Source organism: Rhamphochromis longiceps, linkage group LG4 (assembly GCF_057381845.1).
Source record: "Rhamphochromis longiceps isolate RC_006_pf linkage group LG4, R_longiceps_female_GT1.1, whole genome shotgun sequence".
Taxonomy (NCBI): Eukaryota; Metazoa; Chordata; class Actinopteri; order Cichliformes; family Cichlidae; genus Rhamphochromis; species Rhamphochromis longiceps.
In genome coordinates this window covers 22,649,906-22,670,894 of record NC_140560.1, presented here as the reverse complement: position 1 = coordinate 22,670,894, position 20,989 = coordinate 22,649,906, and the positions used below count along the sequence as shown (strand labels likewise).

Genomic DNA, 20,989 nt, shown 5'->3' with positions numbered 1-20,989 from the left:
GTGAAAACTGTTCGGCTTGTGGCTCATTAACAACATCAGCAAATAATAATAAACATCATTCCTCCCCTTTCTCCTCCTGCTTGGCAGCTCGTTCTTCAACATCCTTTGTCCAGTATATCCACTCACCCCCCTCTGGACGATTTATTTCCAAAGTGCTCAACCTGAGCTGTCCCTCAGATGTACTGACTTCTAAACCTGTTAATTACAGTCACTCACCTTCTATCTTTTTGTGACATAATAGCAGGTCTCACTACCATCCTGTAAACCTTTCATTTCAGGTTTGCTGCTATCCTTCTGTCCCACTCCATCCTGCCTACATCTCTTTTTTTTTTTTTTTTTTTTGCATTGTCCAAAAACAAAACTGACCCACCCACATTCACAGTAAAGAAGTAAACATCTTTATTACAAGTCATTTTCACTTTAATTCACCAGTATGCATGACGCACATTACAAAAATATACTCAACATATAACAGGTAGTCAAGACAATCACTAAGAAGTTCAATGTGTAATTACAAAAAACACTCACATGTACACCTTTGCCCCGCCCACACAGGTAACCTTCAAAAACATTCATAACTGACTCTTTGGCCCACAGAGCTTTTTAAGAGGACCATTCTAATCTTATCAACCTCCAATAAATACAGTCACATAATACAAAAATAACCCCATCGGCTGGGAAAACATCCAGATTGTGGCGCTCGGACAATAAAACAACAACTAAAGAATGTTCACATCATACAGAGCGAGTTTAGACTGCGGACATCAGATCATTTATGTTAAATCACTGCACCTCTGCTGCCAAGCCACAAAAGAAAGGACCCCAAAGTGATTAAGACTTATTCCACAGGCTGTCACCAAACAGGTCCCAGAAACAGCTCAAGCAGCTCAGTGCCAGTTCCAGGCATCACTCCCCAGCACGCCAGTCTTCGCAGCTCTGAGTCTTGTAGCGCATAATCTCCAAGGAGAGTGCAATTTAAAAAAATAAAAACAAACAAAACCACAGGAGATTTCCCATTTGTTGTCCTCAATTTTCACTGGGCGTCCCGGGACTGCTGCTCACTTGGATGTCCTTTCTAAGCCGGAGAGAGACGCAGCTGAGCCAGCTGCGGCTGGTAGGCATCTCCCCAACAATCTCCCACGTGTCCGTCTCGTCACAATACCTCTCGATAGTGTCGTGATATCTGCATGCAGAGCGGGATCAGCTTTAGACAACCTCATTCACCTCTCCTGTGTTTAATCCACAGGAATTTAACCCTCATTTTCTTAATATTTCAAATAAATGTGAGCTCTGCAATCGCCTGGAAAACACGAAATTTACAGGCAACGTCTTTTCTAGAAAGCTCCTCACCTGTCCCAGCCCTCTTCTCCTCCCAAGACGTAGATTTTGCCATCCACGACAGCAGCGCCGGGCCGATAGCGTCGTTCCTTCATGGGGGCACACATCGTCCACTGGTTGGTCTTTGGATTGTAACACTCCACTTTATCTGTGTTCTCTGTCGAGGCATGCCATCCGCCTACAAAAAAAGGATTTAACAGACATGACTGCACTTTTAGGAACCAGAACAAAGCACAGTTAATGGGCTGGATGATAAGTTTGTTACCTATGACGTAAATCTTTCCTTTAAGAGTACAAGCAGCTGATCCAGAGCGGGCAATCTGCATGGGGGCGACCTCTGTCCATACTGCCGTTTTAGGGTTGTACACCTGTGCCAGATCTGTGCCGTCACCATCTTCTAGGACCGCACCACCTGCCGTGACACATCCCGAGTGAATAAATACACCACATAGAATCAAAATGAACAACAACAAAAAAAAAAACCCTGCACGTGTAAAAACCTGCGTTTTCTACCAGTAACATAGAGCAGGCCGTCCAGAGCCACCACTGCTGGACTTGTGACGGCCATCTTCACAGACTCTGTAAACTGCCAGGAGTTGGTGTGGGGGTTGTAGCACTCCACCGAGTCCAGACGTGAGCGTCCCTCCCACCCTCCCACTGCGTACACAAAGCCATCAAGCATCACCAGGCCTGTGGGGAGAAGGCACAGTGGATAAATAAACATTGTTGCAATTAAAAACAGTCCTTCAGTTTACAGTTGGACATCTCATGCCCCGGTCTAATTTTCATGTTTTCTGTCCTATTCATTAACCATTACAACGACAGATGCTCATTAATGTAGGTCAACATTTGAGTTAATAAAGTCAGTATATGTAGAAGACATCACTATTAGCAATATTAAAGTACATTTAATGCTCAGTTTTACACTTATTTTCCACTTATGGAGGCGCATAGATCATAAGGGCACAGCTATGGCCACCTCAATCCTTCTGTTTGGGAGGGGCAGCCAATCAGATAAAAGCTGGGTTAGAGGGAGAGGAAAGGAGGTAAGACAGCTCATTAAGGGTCAGTTTGAGATAAAGATTTTGAACTGTGCATCATGTATGGTAGTGGTGCCAAACATGAGGTCCAAAGGACAGAAGTGGCCCAGCAAAGACTGCACTGGGGGCCACTGGAAGGCTTTGAAAAAAAGAAAAAAAACAAAAAATGTGAATGAGTGTGTCGATTTTGAACTTATAGCTGTGTTGTCATAAGTTTTACAGCTTTTTCTATTGTTTAAGACGTCTACTATTGCCATTCATAATACACAAAGGCACTTATATAAAAGCACTTTCCTCCTCCTCAGCACCAAACAGCAAAAAAAACAATTAAATGGCAGAAAGGGACCCATTTTTCTATTATCTGCTATGGAAATGTCTGGATTCTCTTTTTTAATTTTTTAAAGTAGGATTATAACAATCAAAAGACTCCTTTTGGAGCTACTAGAATCAAACAAAGTTAGGATAGTTTATAGAGTTCTTGAGAAGCAAAATAGGGTAACGTGGCTGAAAGACAGAAGCTGTAATTACCAAGACTCCCTCACCTAACTCTGAGCGAGCTACATTCATGGGTGCCATTTCCATCCAGGAGTCAAAGCAGGGGTCGTAGCGCCACATCTCTCTGCTGGCTGAGCCATCGGGAAACTCTCCACCTGCCAAATACAGGGTCGAATCTACAGGCGGGGACAAGGAAGAAAGGTGATTGGATAAGCAGAAGTATACATTTTCAGCACTTAAGTTTATCTGTGCATTTCAGAGTGTCTTAACCCATCAGGCTGAGTTTTACTGACCCCCTCACCTGAGACCACCAGCCCGTGTTTGCTCACGGCGAAGGGCAGGCATGCCAGGTTCTTCCACTGGCTCGTCACAGGATCCAAGCTCTCGACGCTGCGCAGCACCACCTTGTCGTCCTCCCCGCCAACTGTGACTATCACTTCAGCGGTTCCTGTTTCCGTGGCAACAGGAGTAGAGGAAGAGAGGAGTGAGCCACATATGTTAATGTAAAAGAAAAAAAGCAGCCTGTATGGTACAACATAAGAGTGCGTGGAGCTGCCAGCCATTTAATATTCAACTTCCACTATTCTCTTGATTTGCATCTGGATTAGGCTAAAACTGTTTGGTCCACAGTTTGATAACACAAACCGGGAAAACCAGCAAACATCTAAAAATCTGGAATCCAAAATCTTTCTTCTAATAGAAGAAGATAGACCCAAATAATCGTCTCTCCATTGAATAGCCGAGCATTCTTAAACCCTTGCGGAGTATGAGGACGGGGAGACAGATACACACTAACAAATCACCAGGCTGACAGAAAATAGTGCAAAGCTAAAAATTAGCTCTTTGATTCAGACGTGAGTGTTTTTTTATTTTTACCAGTGGACCTGCGAGGCCTCGCTCTCGGGCAGTAGAGCTCTCCACGCCGGTCCTTAAGCAGCAGATAGTCCTTGGCCTCAGAGATGAGCCTCTGGCAGACCTGGCTCTCCTTCACCACGTCCAGAGACTCAATCACATCATGGAGGTAATAGGGGCTGATGAGAGGCAGGCGGATGTGCTCCAGGACCTTTGAGGAACAAAAATGGAAGGGGATCTGATGGGTGGTACTCATGAGCAGCTGCTGTGGTCATGGATTTTCATTCATGGAGTATGGCGCCCCTGATAACAGGATAGCACCAAACAACAAAAATGTATGAACCCCCCCTTTTATTTTTAAAGATAAGCCTGAAATTACCTGCTAATAACTCTCCTCTCACCTTTTCAAAGCTCTGTTTGCGAGAGGAACATTTATTCAACCACAGCATGGCGGCCTCAAACACGGTCTCCTCTTTGGGCACGTTGAGGAGATCGCTGGCAAGGATTTCCGTCAGCTTGTCCACACACAGAGACAGAAACTCCTCCTGGAGGAAGACAGGAAGCACCGAGAGTTTGATTATTTATGTGAGGGCACAGCTTTGCATTAACAGTAGGTGATACAAGATTACCTCCTTCACGACTCCCTACTCTGGGTTTCCATCACACCCTCACCTGCTGACAGACCGTGCTGAAGTGCTCAAGGATGTAGTCCATGCTGCGTTTCTCCAGCACCTTACAGGAATGCGCCTCAGCAAAGCAGTGAATCCCCACACAGTTCATCTCGTCCATCTGACGCTCCATGAAGCGACAGCAGGCCTCTCGGACCGCCATCACATCCAGCAGGTTGGCTGCTGCCAGCAGCGCCTGGATACAGATCACTTTCTAAGCACGCACGCGCTTCACGAATGACGGCAATGAAGAGGCATGAGAAGATTCACTACCTGCACGTTGGCTTTGGAAATGTAGACCTCTGATGTGTAGGCGTAGCTCACCAGCATGCCAATCATCTGAGGCTCAACACCATTGATGGCAACACGCTCCTGCTTGGACTCTATGAGGTCAGCGGAAAACATCGCCTAAGGATGGAGAAGGAAAACACATGATTCTAAAGGTGGAGTCGTTTTCAGTATGGACATACATGTGAGGAAAAGTGCGTTTACCTGGAAGTAGGAGCTGAAAGATGCCAGCACTATGCGGTGGCAGGGGAACTCCTGTCCTCCGCAGCACAGAGTCACATCGCAGAAGGCGTTGTTGAGCCGCAGGCTGTTGAGGCCCTGCAGGACTGTGTTGGGGTGCCTGGTCTCCACAAACAGGTAGTCCTCGCTGTTCTGGGGAGCAGGGACAACGGCAGGAGTCGGGCTGGCTTCCTCCTGGACCTTAACGGTGGCGTTGATAGAGGAAGGCAGGAGCAAACCGGCGCTGACGGAGATTATTTCAGCCATGTCTGCCATTGCAACCCAAGCCTGGGAGGCAAAATATCACAGTTAGCACTCTTGAACGCAAACTTAGACAATCAGAAAACGGGTTGAGACATAGCTGGCAACGCAAATCAGCCTCGCAAAGCACTCATTTGAAAGTGAAATGCGTGTAAGTCGCAGAAGGCTGCAAAGCAAGGCGGGGAGAGAGGACCCGAGATTGTCTCACTAATGAGGCTTAGCTGTGAGGCAGCGGCCAAAAGAAGCGGCTTTGTGCCGAGCCAGACTACTCAGACAGCTCAAGAACAGATATGCGATCCACACACAGGTGAGATTAATCACTCAGCAGCGGAGGGACCAAAACAACTCACCTGTTACACATAGTCGTGACTGCTGCGGAGGACTACTCGCTCTCCCAGCTTCCGACAGTCCTGAGCAACATTAAACGCCTCTCGCTGCAAGCCACGCCCACACACACCCGGCAAACGTAAGAGTGTTCACCCCCATGTAGTTCCTGCTTTGTTTGTTCATCAAAGAGTGACACACAAATTTTTCCCTACTTTTTTGCAAAATCTGATCGTTTGCCAAAAAATATGATTTCCGGTATTTTCTAAAAAGTGTATGCAAACTGTTGCAAATGACTTATTGGCCTACAATCTGTGAAACATGTCAAAATCATCTCTCGTGAATAATGTCACGTCATTTTCGTGTGTGTGTGTGTGTGTGTGTGTGTGTGTGTCCCTTTTTTCACCTCCTCCTAAATATTTCATGTACTTTAATCGGTGCTCTTTGTATATACACTCACTGGTGAGCAGTGACAGACTGCTGCATCTTAGATGCAAGAAGGAGCGTTTCCAGTGGTCCTTCCTCCCTGCAGCTGTCAGACTGTGCAATCAAAACTGCTCTCAACAAACATAGATGTTTACATCAGCGCTGTAACTTGCACCAATCAACCGAACAAATACTACTTTTATAACTTGCACATTATTTTTTCTCAATTTATATATACTAACTTATTGTAAGTTACATGTCTACTTTTTAATGCACAGGTGCAATACACAATCTGTACTTTTCTAATTATTCTAAATATTCTTAACTATTTAAACATCTTGCAGTATCTTGCTCTGTTTGCACACTACAACCTGGGTTTGCCACTTATCTGTACTTTAATTTTAATAACTGTACAGTACCCTGATTTGGTAACTATTATCCATGATGTAAATATGTAAAAAAAAAAATGTTTGTGTTTCTGTTCAATGTCCTGTGTCCTGTTCTGTTTGTTTTTTTGTTGTTGTTTTTTTGTTTTTGTGTATGTGTGTGTTGCTGTTACAACCAAATTTCCCCTTGTGGGACAATTAAAGGACTATTCTATTCTATTCTATTCTATTCTATTCAGGTCACTCCATTGTGTTTACTAGTTCACCAGTTTTAGCCTGCCTGCTTGTATTTGCTGTGAGTCATTTAGTGGCTCCTGTGCTTGTTTTCCTCTCTTTTTTGTTGTGTTCGTAGCAGCTGTTGTTCCTGTCAGGGAAATTTTAAAACCCATTGGGAAATATTAAACTGGAGAGACTATCATGTACGTTTTGTTTATTTAACAGGTGTGTTATCTGAGGTCGACATGATTACAATAAAACATTCAGCTGCACAAGCAAATCATCTGTGTGCCATATCACCTCATATGTGGAGAAAGTCAGCCAGCAGGTCAATACCAACACTTTATTATTTATTATTCTTTATTTTTCTTCCCATAATTATTCTTTTCTTCTCTTGTTTTAAAACCAGATGTATAAGATATTGTTGATATTGTTGGTTGATGCTGCCATGCCACTTTTAACTTGATATAACAGGTATACACGGAACATATTGTCATAATATGATCAATAAAGTTCAATCTGTAGAAATGTTGGAATTTTTCACTAGTTTGCTGAATCATGTTTGTTTTATACAGAAATTGAACTGACAAAAGGCTTATTTTAAATTTGGAGGATAAATAACTGTTTTTGTTTCAGATCACAAGGAGCTGTCCTTCATGACGCCTGCATTTTCCAGCGCCTTTCTTCTGCGAGCAACAGCTTCTAAGATCTTCTTCCTGGGTCCGAGCTGGATGCGGATCCCTTTGAGGTCTTCATCAGAGCAAAGCAAGAGTGCCTCCAAGTCAAGGTGCTCTCTGTTGAATGCGGGCGTAAAATCTGGCAAGGAGATAGAGGACAGGAACACATCCAAAGGAGAGGTTTCCTCATCTTCATCGTCATCCAGTCCCAGATCTTCCTGTTCCCACGGCAGTGCATTGTCGCCCGTCATCAAGCCAGAGGTGTCTTCGTCTGCCTCAAACGTCTCGCTTTGAACGAGGTAACCAAGGCTTTCATTGGCACTGCTGGGGATGTCGTCAGAGTCTAGCCCCATCTTCTTCCTGAACATCAGACCTCCAAGGCCGGGCCGATTGAAGATGGATTGTTTCACTTGGCCTCCATCGTCGTCGTCATCTCCGAAGCTGTCCATTTCTTCTAGCATGTTCTCTTCCTGCTCGTTGAAGACGTCCACAAAGTCTGGGTTCTCAGATCCGCTCTCTGGTTTGAGGAAGATAACGTTCCCACTTCCTTCTGACCTCTGCAGCGTGCCTTTGTCCTTCTTCCCAAACTTCTTCAGGAGTGTGCCTTTAATAGAGCCAACTTTATCGTCAGTGATGAGCTTGGAGAAGTGTTCGTTGACGCCCGTGATGGTGCCATCGTTTGACAGTGACGATGCTGTTCCTGCATCTGAAAAGGAGCCGGAGTTGCTCCCACGCTGCATTCTATCCATTTTGCTTTTGTGTTTTTTCTTCACCTTCTCACAGAGTTTCACGCGTTTCTCTGCCTCTTTTTCTGCCTCTTTCTTCAGATTGGCGACCTTTTTCGGATTTTGGTTGGTCTGCTTTGCAGCAGCAGCGTCGAGGAAGCGCACACACTCCATGTGGTCGCGTGAAGCGGCGACATCCATTGGCGTGTGGAATTCATTGTCCAGAGCAAAAAGGTTGGCGCCGAAGTTGACCAGGAAGCTGAGGATGTGCATGTGGCCGTTACCTGCTGCATGGTGCAGGGGTGTGTTTCCCCAGATGTCACTCCTGTTGGGATCTCCTCTGTACAACACGAACACACACAAAAGATTTTTTTTATCATTAGTGATGATATTTTCATTATTTGGCTATTCTGTATTCCTGATTTATACCAAACTCCATGCACAGTAGTTTTTCATGAGTTTAGAGAAAATGATTAAATGATAAAAAATGACATTTAAAAAAATGTCAGTCCAGGATCAGTCCAGGAAATTAAATTAAAACAGAGAATAGATCCACATCCAAATCTAGCATATGACAAATTAAAGATGGGTGAAGTTAACTAGTGAGCTATTAAGACTTAAAGTCCTTTTACTGCTGCCCCCTGTCAAGTTTTGATTGCTGTGTGACTGCTACACCTTGTCATAAATCCCAGTTCATGCTGCGTAATGACCAAAGAGGAAATGGTTTAGATAATCCTGGCCACGTAGCCAAGACACGCTTTATGCCCATTGAAATATAAATAAAATAAAACTAAACTTCTCTGAATCTCAAAAGTCTGTATGGTCTTGATTTTGTATGGTCTTGGTTGTAGTGAAAGAGGGACGGAGGTACATGTGGAGTAGCGGTGGCGGTGGCGGTGGTGGTGGTGGTGGTGGCACGGCCTGGATGAACAGCTCTTTTGTTTTTGTTGGATGGATTGGGCTGGTTAAACTTTTGGCTCAGCTAATGGGAAATAAAGTCTTAGCTCATTAAAATGGAGTGAACAATAGCTGTGGAAAAAATCCAGATGAAGTGCCAAAAACAAATAAAGTACATATGAGAAAGCATAAAACACACTTTATTTCATGCTGGTCAACCTTTGCTCTGTGAGCACTGTTCCTGGTTCCGCTGTAGATCTTAATCTTATTTGGTTTTATAAAATATAATGTATTTAAATGAAAATATTTTATGTCTAACTTTATGTTTTCTTTAGAAATGACAGAAAAATTACACAGCCTGAAGAAAACACTTGACGAGAACTCATATGTTCAGGTCGTTTTTGTCTCAGTGTAAGATGTGAGATGAAGGACAGGCGATAGAAAACTTACTTTCTGCTGCATATGAGCTGAAGAGCACTGATATGTCCATGAAAAGCAGCCAGTATGGTGGGAGTCATGCCATCCTCATCTGGCGTGTTCAGGTCCTTCACCGTGGCCTCCTTCAAGAGTTCCACGTATCCATCAATCGCTGCTTTGTGGTACCTAGACATCTCTGGTAAGAAGGGAAAAGCTTGGAGAAAAATAAAAATCCAAGTTTCTCTGCGCCCCCCCGGCTAACGTCAGATGAGCAGAAGCGACTGCAGACCCAAGCAAACAAAGCGATGACTGGGCGTCAACGCACCAGCAGCTCGGGGCCATAAAACAAAAGCAAAGTTCGCTTCACTGCTGTGAGCTGCCCCATTTCCTCAACACTATAAAAAAATCCCTTACTGCGATTTCACCCAGAAAACGTGTTCACACACAGCAGGAGTTTCTGCTGTAATCACTGTTTCTTCACAGGTTTGAAGGCAAAAGCAATCTTTATGAAAGAATAATATATTGTTGTGAATTAGAATGACCAGTAAAATGAAAATGGAACATTATCTGTTATTTCTAGTTTTCAGGTTTTAGCTCGTTAGAACTCTAAATTCTTCATCAACATTTGTAAACTGATGTTTTTATGATGCATTTTTATTCTGTAATTTGTAGAAAAGTATTTAAAAGAGTAAAAAGCGACATCAACTCCCTCTGTTACCTTGAATCAACTTAAAACTTGGAACATTCAACTTTTTAACTTAAAGCGTTTATACCTAAAAACTGTCTTAAGTATAATACATGATTAAAGCTTTTATTAACAAATTATTGCTCTATTCTATTTATATATCTATTTATCCATCTAATCTAATTAGATATTGTTAAAATCTTGACAGACATGCTTGATTGGGTCATTAATTACAGGAAAAGTAAAAATAACACACTATACTTAAAGTATCAACTGTACTAAAAAACAGGAAAAATAAAGTATTTTTTATTATTAATTATTGCAAACAGCTTGTGATTATTTAAATCATGTGTTAATCTATTTTCTTGATAAATTCATTTATTGTTTTGTTTGTAAACAGTTTTAGCAAGATGGATATATTTAATCAAGGTACACGTTCATTTTTTTTAAACATGCAATTCAGTTGTTTTCTTTACTTTTTAAAAAACGGCTGATTAGTCACATGTTCTAATTTTGCTACTTGTTTAGGTTCAAAATAATATTGCAGGATAGTTTTCTTTTTACAAGATATTATATTCATCATGGGAGCTCGTCCTTAGAGCTTAGCGTTAAAAAGAGAAATTTCTCCATGAAATGAATTGGAGAAACTGTTGATGTGAAGTAACATGAAACAGAAGTGTATGCGTACAAGCCCAGATACAGTCCAGCATGTGTATTTTACATAAGTGTACTAAAAAAGCATTAGTGTAAGTCTCTTAGACCGTGTGTTGTCATATCTAGATGATTATGATATCTAAGTCTGTCCCTTTGGGGGTGTGTCAGAAAAAATCTGGAAAATCACACATGCTGTGGTGAACTGCCGCAAATAAGTGCTGTAAAATCCCATATAGTTTTTCCACCACTTCTCCTTCCAGTCCAGTAGGTGGCTAATAAATTCTATGCTAAAGTTAATGATTTACCAAAACCAGAAGAAGAAGAAAGAACCGGCAGAAGAGTCAACAAAAGAAGAAGAAGAACCTGTCCAATCAGCGGCATCTTGGGAGGAACTATCTCCCGACCAGAAGAGAGTGAACCCAATCTGACAGTTTTTCACTCTCTTCTTTGGTTTCTGTTTCTTGTCGCTTTTCAGCTTCCTATAACATGAAGTTGTGAATAATTGTTGTTTAAAACGTTTCCACTGTTCGGAAAACCCGGACATCTTCCATTGGGTTCACGGCAGTTACTTCCCGGTGTTTAGCTTGTGTGGTTGGACCGGGGAGAACCTGCAGAGATGTCCGACAACGGTGGCTCGGCCGTCGGCCTCCTATCCTATGAGACGCTGGTTCATGCTTTGGCAGGTGCAATGGTGAGTAGCTTTGTTTCTTATTTATTTGTTTTTTATGGGGGTTGGGGTATTATCCTTCTAATAGCAGATAGCATGGTGTTGAAGAAACCACTTTAAGCTGAACAATGGTGTTAGATGTTGTGTTTTCAGGTGTCAGTATGGATGTTAATGTTGCAGTGCATTGTCTTTTTAGGGGAGTGTGACAGCTATGACCGTCTTCTTTCCTCTGGACACGGCCAAAAGCAGACTCCAGGGTGAGCTGGGGGGCTTTATCATCTTGGACAGAGGTCACCTGATAAGCTGCAGAGTTGAAAGAGGTTTAACGCTGGGGTCATTATAGAGCAACCGTAACTGCGTCCCAAAGAGTAGCGCACTGATAAATGTAGTTTTTATTTTACCTCATAAACAATCCATTTCTGTTTGTTGTTTCATGTGTCTTTTTTTTTTTATTGCAAAGCACGCTCATGTTCAGCTCTATATGAGACATAAAAAGGTGTGTTATGCCTTTCTGCTTCCACTCTTTTATATTCCACAAGCTGAGATAATGCAGTTAAACTGATCTTTGTGTGTCAAGTCATTGTCCAGAGACTCATTGCCTGATTTCTGGCATATTTGTGTTTATTTTTCAGTGGATGAGAAGAGAAAGTCGAACTCAACTCCAGTCATTCTGGCTGAGATAGCAAAGGAAGAAGGCTTGTACGTATAGTGTTGGAATTTAAAATCACTGAGGCTTCTGGTTAGAAATTACACAAGTTAAGCCTTGTTTTACTCTTATTTGACCATATTTATAATTTAACCAAATGTTATGAACCAAAACAAGGTAATCACAGATATAAACAGTTAATGAAAATAATTGGTAGCTGCAGCTGTAATCTAATCCATGGTTTAGGATGATGTTTTGACATGACTAAAAACACAGTACTCAAATGCCTCATCACTACCTCTCCCAGTCTGTCACTGTACAGAGGCTGGTTCCCAGTTATCTCCAGCCTTTGCTGCTCCAATTTTGTCTACTTCTACACGTTTAACTCACTGAAGAAGCTGATGGCATCTGGTCCAGGCCAGTCCAGACCTGGGAAAGACTTGCTCATTGGAATTGTGTCAGGTAAGTACTGACCTGATGGAAATTGTCTGAAAGACTTAAATGGATGCAAGGTGTCCAATTAATAGAGAAGCCTGTAGCACAAAAGGCAAACTTTTCAAAAGTGGAGGGAGTGACTGTGTGACAGATGTCTGGATTGAATGGATGAATCCTGGATTTGTGTGTGAAACGTTTGCATGCATGTATCCCATAGACTGTATGCAAAAGATGGTGATATTATCCTCTGGTTTGTGGATTCAAGAAACTTGAATATCTCTTGTTCATGTAGGAGTGGTGAATGTGATCCTGACCACTCCCATGTGGGTGGTCAACACTCGACTGAAGATGCAGGGGGTAAAGTTCAGAAACGAAGACCTCCACCAGACTCACTACAGAGGCATATTTGGTGAGCGCTTCATATCTGTTAAACAGGTCAAAACTTCTGACGTGCTTGTCTTGTGTCTGTGTGATTGTCAAACCTCACTGCTTCTCTTTCAGATGCTTTCTCACAGATCATAGCCAACGAGGGGGTGGGAACTCTGTGGAACGGCACTTTGCCCTCTCTCGTCCTCGTACTCAACCCTGCTGTGCAGTTCATGATTTATGAGGCCATGAAGAGGAAGGCAGGCAGAGGAGGGAGGAAGGTAAGAAGACTTAAAGGGAACCAGTGATGTATGCAATATTGCCTTATTGAAGCTAATCAGTCAGCATCCTGTCGTTCCATAGCTGAAGGGCTGTGATCAGGAGGGACCCTGTTTAGACCAATCTAGCGATCAGTCACCTGACCTGTGAACTTTCATCTTTTACCACAGATATCCTCAGCAAAGATTTTTCTCATTGGAGCCATTGCCAAGGCCATCGCTACCACTGCCACGTATCCTCTGCAGACAGTTCAGGCCATACTGAGGGTAAATACTCTAATACAGAAAATGTTATTCCTGTATTCTGTTTTTCAAAATTCAGTAAACAGACAAAAACAACTACAAATTGTATCTGTGTAATTTTATGTGTGCCAAAAGCAGTCTATTACTCTTACACGGGCAAAATGATGGAAGTCCTGGCTGAGTCTGGGACACAACATTGTGTAAATTTGACTTAATTTTGTGTACACTCCTCAGAAACTTTATTAGGGGAAAAAAAAATTTCTGATCCGGTCCCAGTAGATAAGAACGCCTGCTACCAAAAACCAAGCTACATTCACTTATATCACATTTCTTTCCCATTCTGATGCTCAGCAGCAACTTCACTATATCACTAAATTAGCTGAGTTGCTGCAATGTGATTGGATGATTAGATATTTCTATTGATCAGCAGATGAACCGGTTTAAACAAAGTGGCCGGTGAGTGTGTATTAATAGAAAAATTTAGAGAAACCAGAGCATCTTTATATGGTTAATACCATCAAACACTCGATGCAAATATGCATGACTGGTAAATGATATTTAATCTTTACTACACATGCATCACTTGTTTTATGCTTTTTCATCAGTTTGGCCAGTATAAAAGTGACGCCGAGGGTGGTGGTGTGATGGGGAGCCTTTCTAACATTTTGTTCCTGCTCATGGACCGGATAAAGTGAGTGCAGCATCTCTAAAATTACACTATCTAGTCACTCGACTCACAACAAGCACATGTGTGAATATGTAGCAGTGGTCACAGTTGTATACCCGTGTTTATCGCAGGAAGCACGGTGCTCTCGGTTTGTACAAAGGCCTGGAGGCCAAGCTGCTACAGACGGTACTGACGGCTGCACTCATGTTTGTTGTGTATGAGAAGATCGCTGCAGTGACCTTCAGACTCATGGGGATGAACAAGAAACTGAAGCACTGAAGACTGCTACCTGAACACAGCAAACCGTCAGTGCACTCATCCTCAGTAGGTTTTAAAGCCTGCTGATGCTATTACTAACATTATGAATTGTTTCTGTCGCATAGGCACGATAATATGAGCCCGCAATGGTGCTTTGGGAGCCCCACATTCCTATTCCATTCCCAAATTATATAACAAAACCAGAGGGGGGTTTAATTATTGCTATTGTTAACCTCTAACTGTGAACATCTGTGCATACACATCCTCTCCACTGGTGCATTTCTCTTGGTTAAGCATGGTCCTGCAGGGACTAAAGTTAACTGAGTTTATGTGACAAAGAAAAACATACAGACATTATTTATTAGTTTGGTTTGCTGTATAATATCTTCTAGTGTGAGGTGAGTTAAACAGGTCCTGTATTGAGTAACTGTTTGAAAAGAACACCTTTCAAAGAGCTGAACTTTCTACTGTTAAAAAATAAAACTCTGTCAGGTGATGATTTAAAAAAAACCAACAAAAAAAACCCCGTTTAGGCAAAAGAACACAAATACACCTGTTTGGCCTCTTTCTGAGAGATGTTGGCTGCACTGAAAGACTGATACAGCTCTCGTGGAAATATACATGCTCTTTAAGAAATTACTGGTTCAAATCAATGGGCCAGACTAGCTGCTTTCCCCTGGTCTGAGTTTTTGTCATGAGTCTGCTGTAGTTTCATATTTCACTATAGGAGATGAATGATATTTGTCTTTACATTTACATTTTCATATGAATTTGAAAAAGTGTATTTCAATTTAAGACTTTTGTCTTAACATTTGAGCTTTATTGCACGTGATGATAAGTTTACTGCTGCCTTAATCTAAACCACTGGGCCATTCTTTACATACACTTAAGCTTTTAACTGTGAATTTATCCAGTTGTGAAATCCTGCAAGATGGAAACCTCATTAAATTAATTTAATATAAATTGAGGGAAAAGCACAGTGTATGTGTCTGCACATGCTGCAGTAGTTGTAGGTAGCAAGTGCCTCTGATTGTAATGCATTATGAAAAAGAAACTGTATGAACTGACATACAGACGAGTGACAAATTAAAGGAAAAAAACAAGCTAAAATCTTAGTTGTGCGTCCACAGCATCAGTGCACCTCAGCATGTATTCTTAAAGTCTTTGGACCTACAAAGATAAACAGTATTCTTCCAAAAGACACACCCTCATTATGTTGCTGGTGGTGGAGTACACCAACTAACACCTACACACAAATTTCTCTCAAATTAGCTTGTTTTGTGGTCTTGTGACTGCAAAAGCTGTAGCTTCTGATTCATGAAACCAGTCAGAGTATAATATTTCCTCACTGCAGGAATTAGAGGTTTGTTTCCCCCATAGACTGAATATAAAACGTGGATGGATCCACTATCAACTACTGATTAGCTTTGTACTCTGCATTTTAAGGTTTTGGCTGCTAAAATGTTGTTGTTATCAAGTTTTGGAGGGTTTATGAGCCAGAAGTGACTATTTATGGATGACTCTGTGGCAAGACTGGAACACAAGCTTCTTTGATAGTTTACTACTGGTGAGATTATTACACGACAAAAGACACCAATGCTACAAAAACTGGTTAAGCTGAGCAGACATCTGTGTCGGCATGTACCTGTAAGTCAGCGTAGCCACACCTTTTACTTTTGAGCTTTTGTAAAGTTTAGATAAGAAAGCAACCATGTGGACTGGGGCTAACAGGTTATAAAGACAAAAAGAAACTGTATCAGGTTGCAAACACATTTATTTTTGTTGTAAAGCTGGGCATTTTAACATCAAAGGTTATAGGGTTTTGACTCTTTTGAAGCCAGTCTCACTCTAAAGAGCTGCAGGTTTTGGCACTTTTTCATTTTGATGCTTGTCGATGGTTTAATTCTTTTTTTTTTTTTTTGTCACTCGTTTGTAAGTTATTCAGTGACTGTTGATCTACACAAACACTTGATGCACTGAGTTTTTTCTACTGTTTTCAATATCGCAGTGTTCGACGTGCGCTCTTTTTCTTTCACACAGATGTCTTCCATTATGTCTATCAGTTCCCTGCGAGTAGTGTAAACTTGTCGGGGATCGCAGTGATTCACAGTATTTGTCACAGTACTTTCTCTCTCTCTGATGTGGTAAATGACAGTTAATGCTGCCTTTCAACTTGATGCCGGTTGACAGTTGATCCACTCCTCCTGCTGCTGTTGTTGTTAAACTGGTTTTTCTCTCTTTACGTCTTGGTTATAACCAAGAGAGGCGCTTCCCTTTAACACCGCAGCCTTTAGACCTTTTGTTGTTCTATCAATACTCTAGCCAAGTGACACATTTACCAGATTTCAGCTCCTCTGCCAGTTGTCACTTATATTTGGTAGCAGTTAGGAAAAACAGCTCCAACTGTTTGGTTTTTTTTTTTTTTTTTTGATTAAAGCTTTACAATTTTGCTTTTTATATTTTACAAAATGAACTTTGTTTACATCCAGTTCTTATTTGATATCATCTTGACTCATTTACAACAACAAAAAAAACACAACACAGATTTTCTAATTTTGTTTAAATAAATATAACACTGTTTGTGGGTTGTAAATTATTGTTATAACCAGGGAATAAAAAAAAGATTGAGAAACAATACTGATTTCTTTAATTGTGTTTTGTTTAGATCATTACATGCCAGATAAAATGTAGTTCATCACTGCTTTAAAAAAAAATAAATAAAAGAATCCCCCCAGAAGACTGAGTAGTGATTGGTGAGCTCATGCAAATGTTTACCACGTTAAATGTCCTCCACTGGAGGTCTACAGGATAATGATGCATTCGTGACCATGCCTCAGGTGGAATTTATACTTCTGCAATTCAGTTTATCAGAGCCATACGTAGGGTTAAATCTTACGTCACAATATCCTATGCTGACATGCACCTCCCTTCCTCAAAACAACTGTGATTGGCCTGTTTCCTCCTCTTCTAATTGACTGGAAGGGAATGAATCAACTCCAGGCTTTCAGACTTCAGTGCAGAAGTATAAATTATGCTTTAGGCTCATATTGGGAGTCTTCACTTCTCGTCATCTCCTCAACATACCAGTGTGGCAGGAAGCAATACTGAGAGTCTCTGTGGGCAGAGTAGGTGACATCTTTGTAGGGATCCCAGGAGAACAGGTACACCACTCTGAAATGACAACAGAAAGAGATTAACATGTATTTACCCCAAACCAGAATATTTTAAAAGTGTTATTATAGCTCACCTAGGACTGTCTTCGGTAACTACACGCTTCACAAAAGACAGGAAATCGCAGCAAAAGTTCATGCATACTGTCGGCTTCCAGCAGTTATACTCGTTCTGTTTAAAAGATGTACAGAAGGCTCATGAAGTGTGCTCATGGTGTGCTGCCAGATGTTTTTAAATCACGAGTTATTTATTGCTTTACCTTGATGAGATGGGAGATCTTAGAAATGTGAAAGGTCTCCACGGAAACAACGACACCTTCCTGATCTCGGAAACCTGCCACCACTCTAGGGACTCCCGGGAGAAAAGACTGGGCCCACCACTTAAGCAGTTTGAACCTGAGGAGCGCCAAAATAAAAGCGTTACCATCCAGCCAACCACACAACGTGAAAATTATGAGGCTTTACTTTATCCTGTACCTGTGGAAGTTGCTGCGCTGTTTGGGGGTGCAGATCTCTGCAGAGGTCTTCAGCTCCACGTAACAGGCAGGAGCAGCCGGAGCTTTGGGATCTTTATCCCGACAGTCCACCTCGCCGGAGAACAGCAGTCTGTGATCCGCGAGCCGAGTTTGCACCACAGTGCAGAAGGCCTCGTTGGTGTTAACCACTCCACCAGGGTCAGGTAGACTGTGGGTATTGTCTACAGGAGAGACAAAGGTGAAACTTTACCACTGAAAGCACTGTGCTAGGTTTAGTTTTCATATCTAATATAATGGACACACGGATATGTACAGAAAAAATAATGATTTGAAGTCAGTGTTGGGCATTATAATAATCACATTACATTTTTATAGAGTGTAGTAATTTTAATTAATCGTGGTAAGATCAACAATCATACTGCATTTACGAGTCTTTGCTGTTACTCGAGTTCTTCAATTACATAAAGACATGAAGATAACTTTTTAAAAGGACAGCTGCTGGAAGCGGCCATCAAAAGATAGGCACTGTGGTCATAAAGGGATGAACATAATCAGCAACAATACTCAGGCTGTGTCATGTAAATGATGCTCAACTGGTACTAAGGGACCCAGCAGCCTGGACTGCTGACACAAAGCAGCATGGATCTGTGTTTTCCTGTTGTTTATCCCCAATTCTGCCATTACCAGTGCAGCACAAACCAAGAATCATCAGCCAGGCAACATTTTTCTAGTCTTCTATTGTCCAGTTTTGTTGAGCTTGGATGAATTATAGCTTCAGTTTCCTTTTCTTAGCTGACAGGAGTTGCACCTGGTGTGGTCTTCTGATTACCTCGATTGTACTAAGTGGTTGTTTGAGTTACTCTTGCCTTCCTATCAGTTCCAAGCAGTCTCTCTTTGATCTTTGGTACCAATGAGGAATTTTCACCCTGAGAACTGCCACTGACTGGATGTTTCCTCTTTTCAAACCAGTCTCTGTAAACCCTAGAGATGGTTATGTGGGAAAATCCCAGTAAATCAGCGTGCCTGGAGAGAACCCACACAGGCAGCAAAGCTCACACGAAAACAGCCGGTGAAATCAAACCTGCACCTTCTTTTTGTGAGGCAAAAGTACTGTTTTTGTTTGGGGTTTTTTATTATACCATTAGCATTTTTCCCCATAGTGGAAATCTCACATGTTGTGCTTCCCAGGCACAAATGGACTGAATATAAAACCAGTTGATTATGAGGTATGCCTGTGAATCATCAGCTGTGGGTAAGGCAGTTTAAATCAGTACCCAAAGTTTCAAAAAAAAAAAAAAAAAAAAGGAAAAATAAGGTACTACATAAACCCACCTACCTGCACATGTGTATTGCTCAAACTTGTATCCCCAGTACATCATCTCTTCATGCCTCTCGGTGCGGTTCTCCCGTTCCCTGCGAGCAGCTTCCGTTTCCACCTCACTGATGTAAAATGTGCCCCTGAACCTGGTGACTGCTAACAACCAGCCTTCCCTTGTCTCATAAGGAGTGGTCAGCAGCTTAGTTAGGTGGCCCCGCCATGTCACAAAGTCGACATCTAAAGCGCTGGAAAGAGTAGAGGTTGATCAAAGAATACATGTCCAGTAGGAACTGTTGTTGTGGTTAGAGATCAATAATGTTTATCTCTCTCTCTCTGTGTGGGACCTACTTGATCACCTGAAGAGAAATACAATAAAAACAGGAACCTCACAGCTACACTTACCGAGGTGAGGCTGCTGCCCCTGTTGGGTTAATCTTTGATTTATTGGCTACAATCCACCGGAGAATATGGTCCAGCCTCTCCTTCACACTGTCGTCTCTTTTTATAAAGCGATCCCTGTATCCATCCCTCAGGTTGAAATTTGGATTCCTGTCAGGCTCCACGTAGTACCTCATCTGCCTGCTGTCGTTGAAGAATCTACGCTCAGAGTCGAGGGAAAAACATCCCACTTCCACAGGCTGTTTGTAAACAGGAAAGTCTCTTTCATAAAGCTCTCTTCTCGTGCTTAAAGTCCTGCAGCTCAAAGGGTTTTGACCCAGAGCCGACTCAGACCGATACTGGTGCTGTGTGTTCGTTCTGAAGTGTTTATTCTCACGAGGACTTCTGCCACTGTCGTCTCTTTGTCTTTTGTACGAGGACTGATGGCTGTGACAGCTGATGCTGGATCTGTGGGGGTCCATAGCTGGACAGAAAGAATTTATGAGTTTTTGTTCTTTAAGTGCAATTTTTTCAGGGATAAGTTAGGTTAGGGTTAATGCATATGTGCATATTCTTTAGCTAACTTTTAAAAATATAACAGGCAACTTTGCAAAGAACCGATTATAAGCTGTGTCCTTATAATCGGTTTGCATCAAACATCCAAAGAAGAGCTTTGGATGTCCTTCAAGAAGCCTGGAAAACTATTCCTGAAGACTGCTTAAAGAAATGACAGGAAAGCTTTGCTAACAGAGTTCAGGCTGCGTTGAAGAATAAATGTGGTCAAACCAAATATTGGCTTTCAAGATCGTTAGAACTGTACAAAGTTGTTTTTGCCTTATATACTTTATACTCTTGTATGCTTGAACATGTTTTGATAAATCGCTGCACCGGTTCCACATTTTCCTACCAAAATATAAAGACATGATGGGGTGGCTGAAGACTTTTGCACAGTGCTGCATATTTAAAATTAGAAATGTGTTCTTTCCTCTCTGTAACAAATTGTACACAAACAATGAAATAGTTTAAGTTTAAATGCAGCATATCTGGACCTAGAACCGCCTGATGTGCTTATAACAGTTTATGTGTTGAATGTTGAATGGAAAAGAGGCAGGTAATGTCTGGCGTGTGTCTGCACTGTTTCTCAATTAAATGCATGTTTAAAATTAACAAAGGTTTCCTAATACCGCTGTTACTAACCCCACTACGAAAACTAAAGAGTACTTTCATGAATAAATAAGACGTAAGTAAGTGATAACCTACCTCTTTACAGCACAGCGAGCAGAGGTTGCTAAGCTAACGTTAGAAGTTCCCTGTTTATATTATGTCAGAGGAAATAAAATAACAGACTTGGCACAGGAACAACAAACATACGTTTGTTGCATCTTTACCGACTAAAACCAAGAAGTAGCTGAGTTAGAAAAACGCTGCCTTGTTTTTGTAGCGAGACAGCTAACTAGTCTCACACGCTAACAACAAGCTAACGCCACTTCCGTGTGCAGTTTTCCATCCAATCCGCTGC

At 41.8% G+C, this 20,989-nt stretch overlaps 4 protein-coding genes across 4 annotated transcripts; 1 reads left to right on the top strand and 3 right to left on the bottom strand.

Annotated features, from left to right (window-relative positions):
• Window positions 1–384: 384 nt before the first annotated feature.
• Window positions 385–5,627, bottom strand: LOC146671583 (kelch-like protein 24). The gene is made up of 12 exons (XM_085403845.1): window positions 5,512–5,627; window positions 4,886–5,188; window positions 4,667–4,801; window positions 4,398–4,589; window positions 4,127–4,270; window positions 3,750–3,936; window positions 3,175–3,321; window positions 2,921–3,049; window positions 1,852–2,028; window positions 1,604–1,750; window positions 1,351–1,516; window positions 385–1,183 (listed from the first exon to the last, which is right to left on the bottom strand). The coding sequence occupies exons 2-12, from the start codon at window positions 5,174–5,176 to the stop codon at window positions 1,027–1,029; spliced, it is 1,872 nt and encodes a 623-aa protein (XP_085259971.1). The 5' UTR covers window positions 5,177–5,188; window positions 5,512–5,627; the 3' UTR covers window positions 385–1,026.
• Window positions 5,628–6,617: 990 nt separating this feature from the next.
• On the bottom strand, window positions 6,618–9,545 carry anks4b (ankyrin repeat and sterile alpha motif domain containing 4B). Its single transcript, XM_085403846.1, has 2 exons — window positions 9,263–9,545; window positions 6,618–8,255 (listed from the first exon to the last, which is right to left on the bottom strand). Exons 1-2 carry the CDS (start codon window positions 9,421–9,423, stop codon window positions 7,151–7,153), a joined length of 1,266 nt encoding a protein of 421 aa, XP_085259972.1. The 5' UTR covers window positions 9,424–9,545; the 3' UTR covers window positions 6,618–7,150.
• A 1,380-nt stretch (window positions 9,546–10,925) lies between these two features.
• Window positions 10,926–16,610, top strand: slc25a17l (solute carrier family 25 member 17-like). Its single transcript, XM_085403843.1, has 9 exons — window positions 10,926–11,259; window positions 11,432–11,492; window positions 11,868–11,934; window positions 12,189–12,343; window positions 12,609–12,725; window positions 12,818–12,963; window positions 13,132–13,227; window positions 13,809–13,894; window positions 14,002–16,610. Exons 1-9 carry the CDS (start codon window positions 11,185–11,187, stop codon window positions 14,147–14,149), a joined length of 951 nt encoding a protein of 316 aa, XP_085259969.1. The 5' UTR covers window positions 10,926–11,184; the 3' UTR covers window positions 14,150–16,610.
• dxo (decapping exoribonuclease) lies at window positions 16,497–20,970 on the bottom strand. Its single transcript, XM_085403842.1, has 7 exons — window positions 20,731–20,970; window positions 19,495–19,954; window positions 19,111–19,337; window positions 17,776–17,995; window positions 17,559–17,694; window positions 17,376–17,470; window positions 16,497–17,299 (listed from the first exon to the last, which is right to left on the bottom strand). Exons 2-7 carry the CDS (start codon window positions 19,950–19,952, stop codon window positions 17,158–17,160), a joined length of 1,278 nt encoding a protein of 425 aa, XP_085259968.1. The 5' UTR covers window positions 19,953–19,954; window positions 20,731–20,970; the 3' UTR covers window positions 16,497–17,157.
• Between the last annotated feature and the right edge of the window lie 19 nt (window positions 20,971–20,989).

Coding starts and splice junctions, on each gene's coding strand:
- anks4b (XM_085403846.1), bottom strand. CDS start 9,423: ATGTCTAGGTACCACAAAGCAGCGATTGATGGATACGTGGAACTCTTG. Junction 8,256..9,262: donor CAGCTCATATGCAGCAGAAA/GTAAGTTTTCTA, acceptor CGTGTTGTACAG/AGGAGATCCCAACAGGAGTG.
- dxo (XM_085403842.1), bottom strand. CDS start 19,952: ATGGACCCCCACAGATCCAGCATCAGCTGTCACAGCCATCAGTCCTCG. Junction 19,338..19,494: donor GGGGCAGCAGCCTCACCTCG/GTAAGTGTAGCT, acceptor TACTCTTTCCAG/CGCTTTAGATGTCGACTTTG. Junction 17,996..19,110: donor TGAGCAATACACATGTGCAG/GTAGGTGGGTTT, acceptor TCTCTCCTGTAG/ACAATACCCACAGTCTACCT.
- LOC146671583 (XM_085403845.1), bottom strand. CDS start 5,176: ATGGCAGACATGGCTGAAATAATCTCCGTCAGCGCCGGTTTGCTCCTG. Junction 2,029..2,920: donor TGTAGCTCGCTCAGAGTTAG/GTGAGGGAGTCT, acceptor TTCTCCCCACAG/GCCTGGTGATGCTTGATGGC. Junction 1,751..1,851: donor CGGCCTGCTCTATGTTACTG/GTAGAAAACGCA, acceptor GTGTCACGGCAG/GTGGTGCGGTCCTAGAAGAT.
- slc25a17l (XM_085403843.1), top strand. CDS start 11,185: ATGTCCGACAACGGTGGCTCGGCCGTCGGCCTCCTATCCTATGAGACG. Junction 12,726..12,817: donor TCACTACAGAGGCATATTTG/GTGAGCGCTTCA, acceptor CTTCTCTTTCAG/ATGCTTTCTCACAGATCATA. Junction 13,228..13,808: donor CAGTTCAGGCCATACTGAGG/GTAAATACTCTA, acceptor CTTTTTCATCAG/TTTGGCCAGTATAAAAGTGA.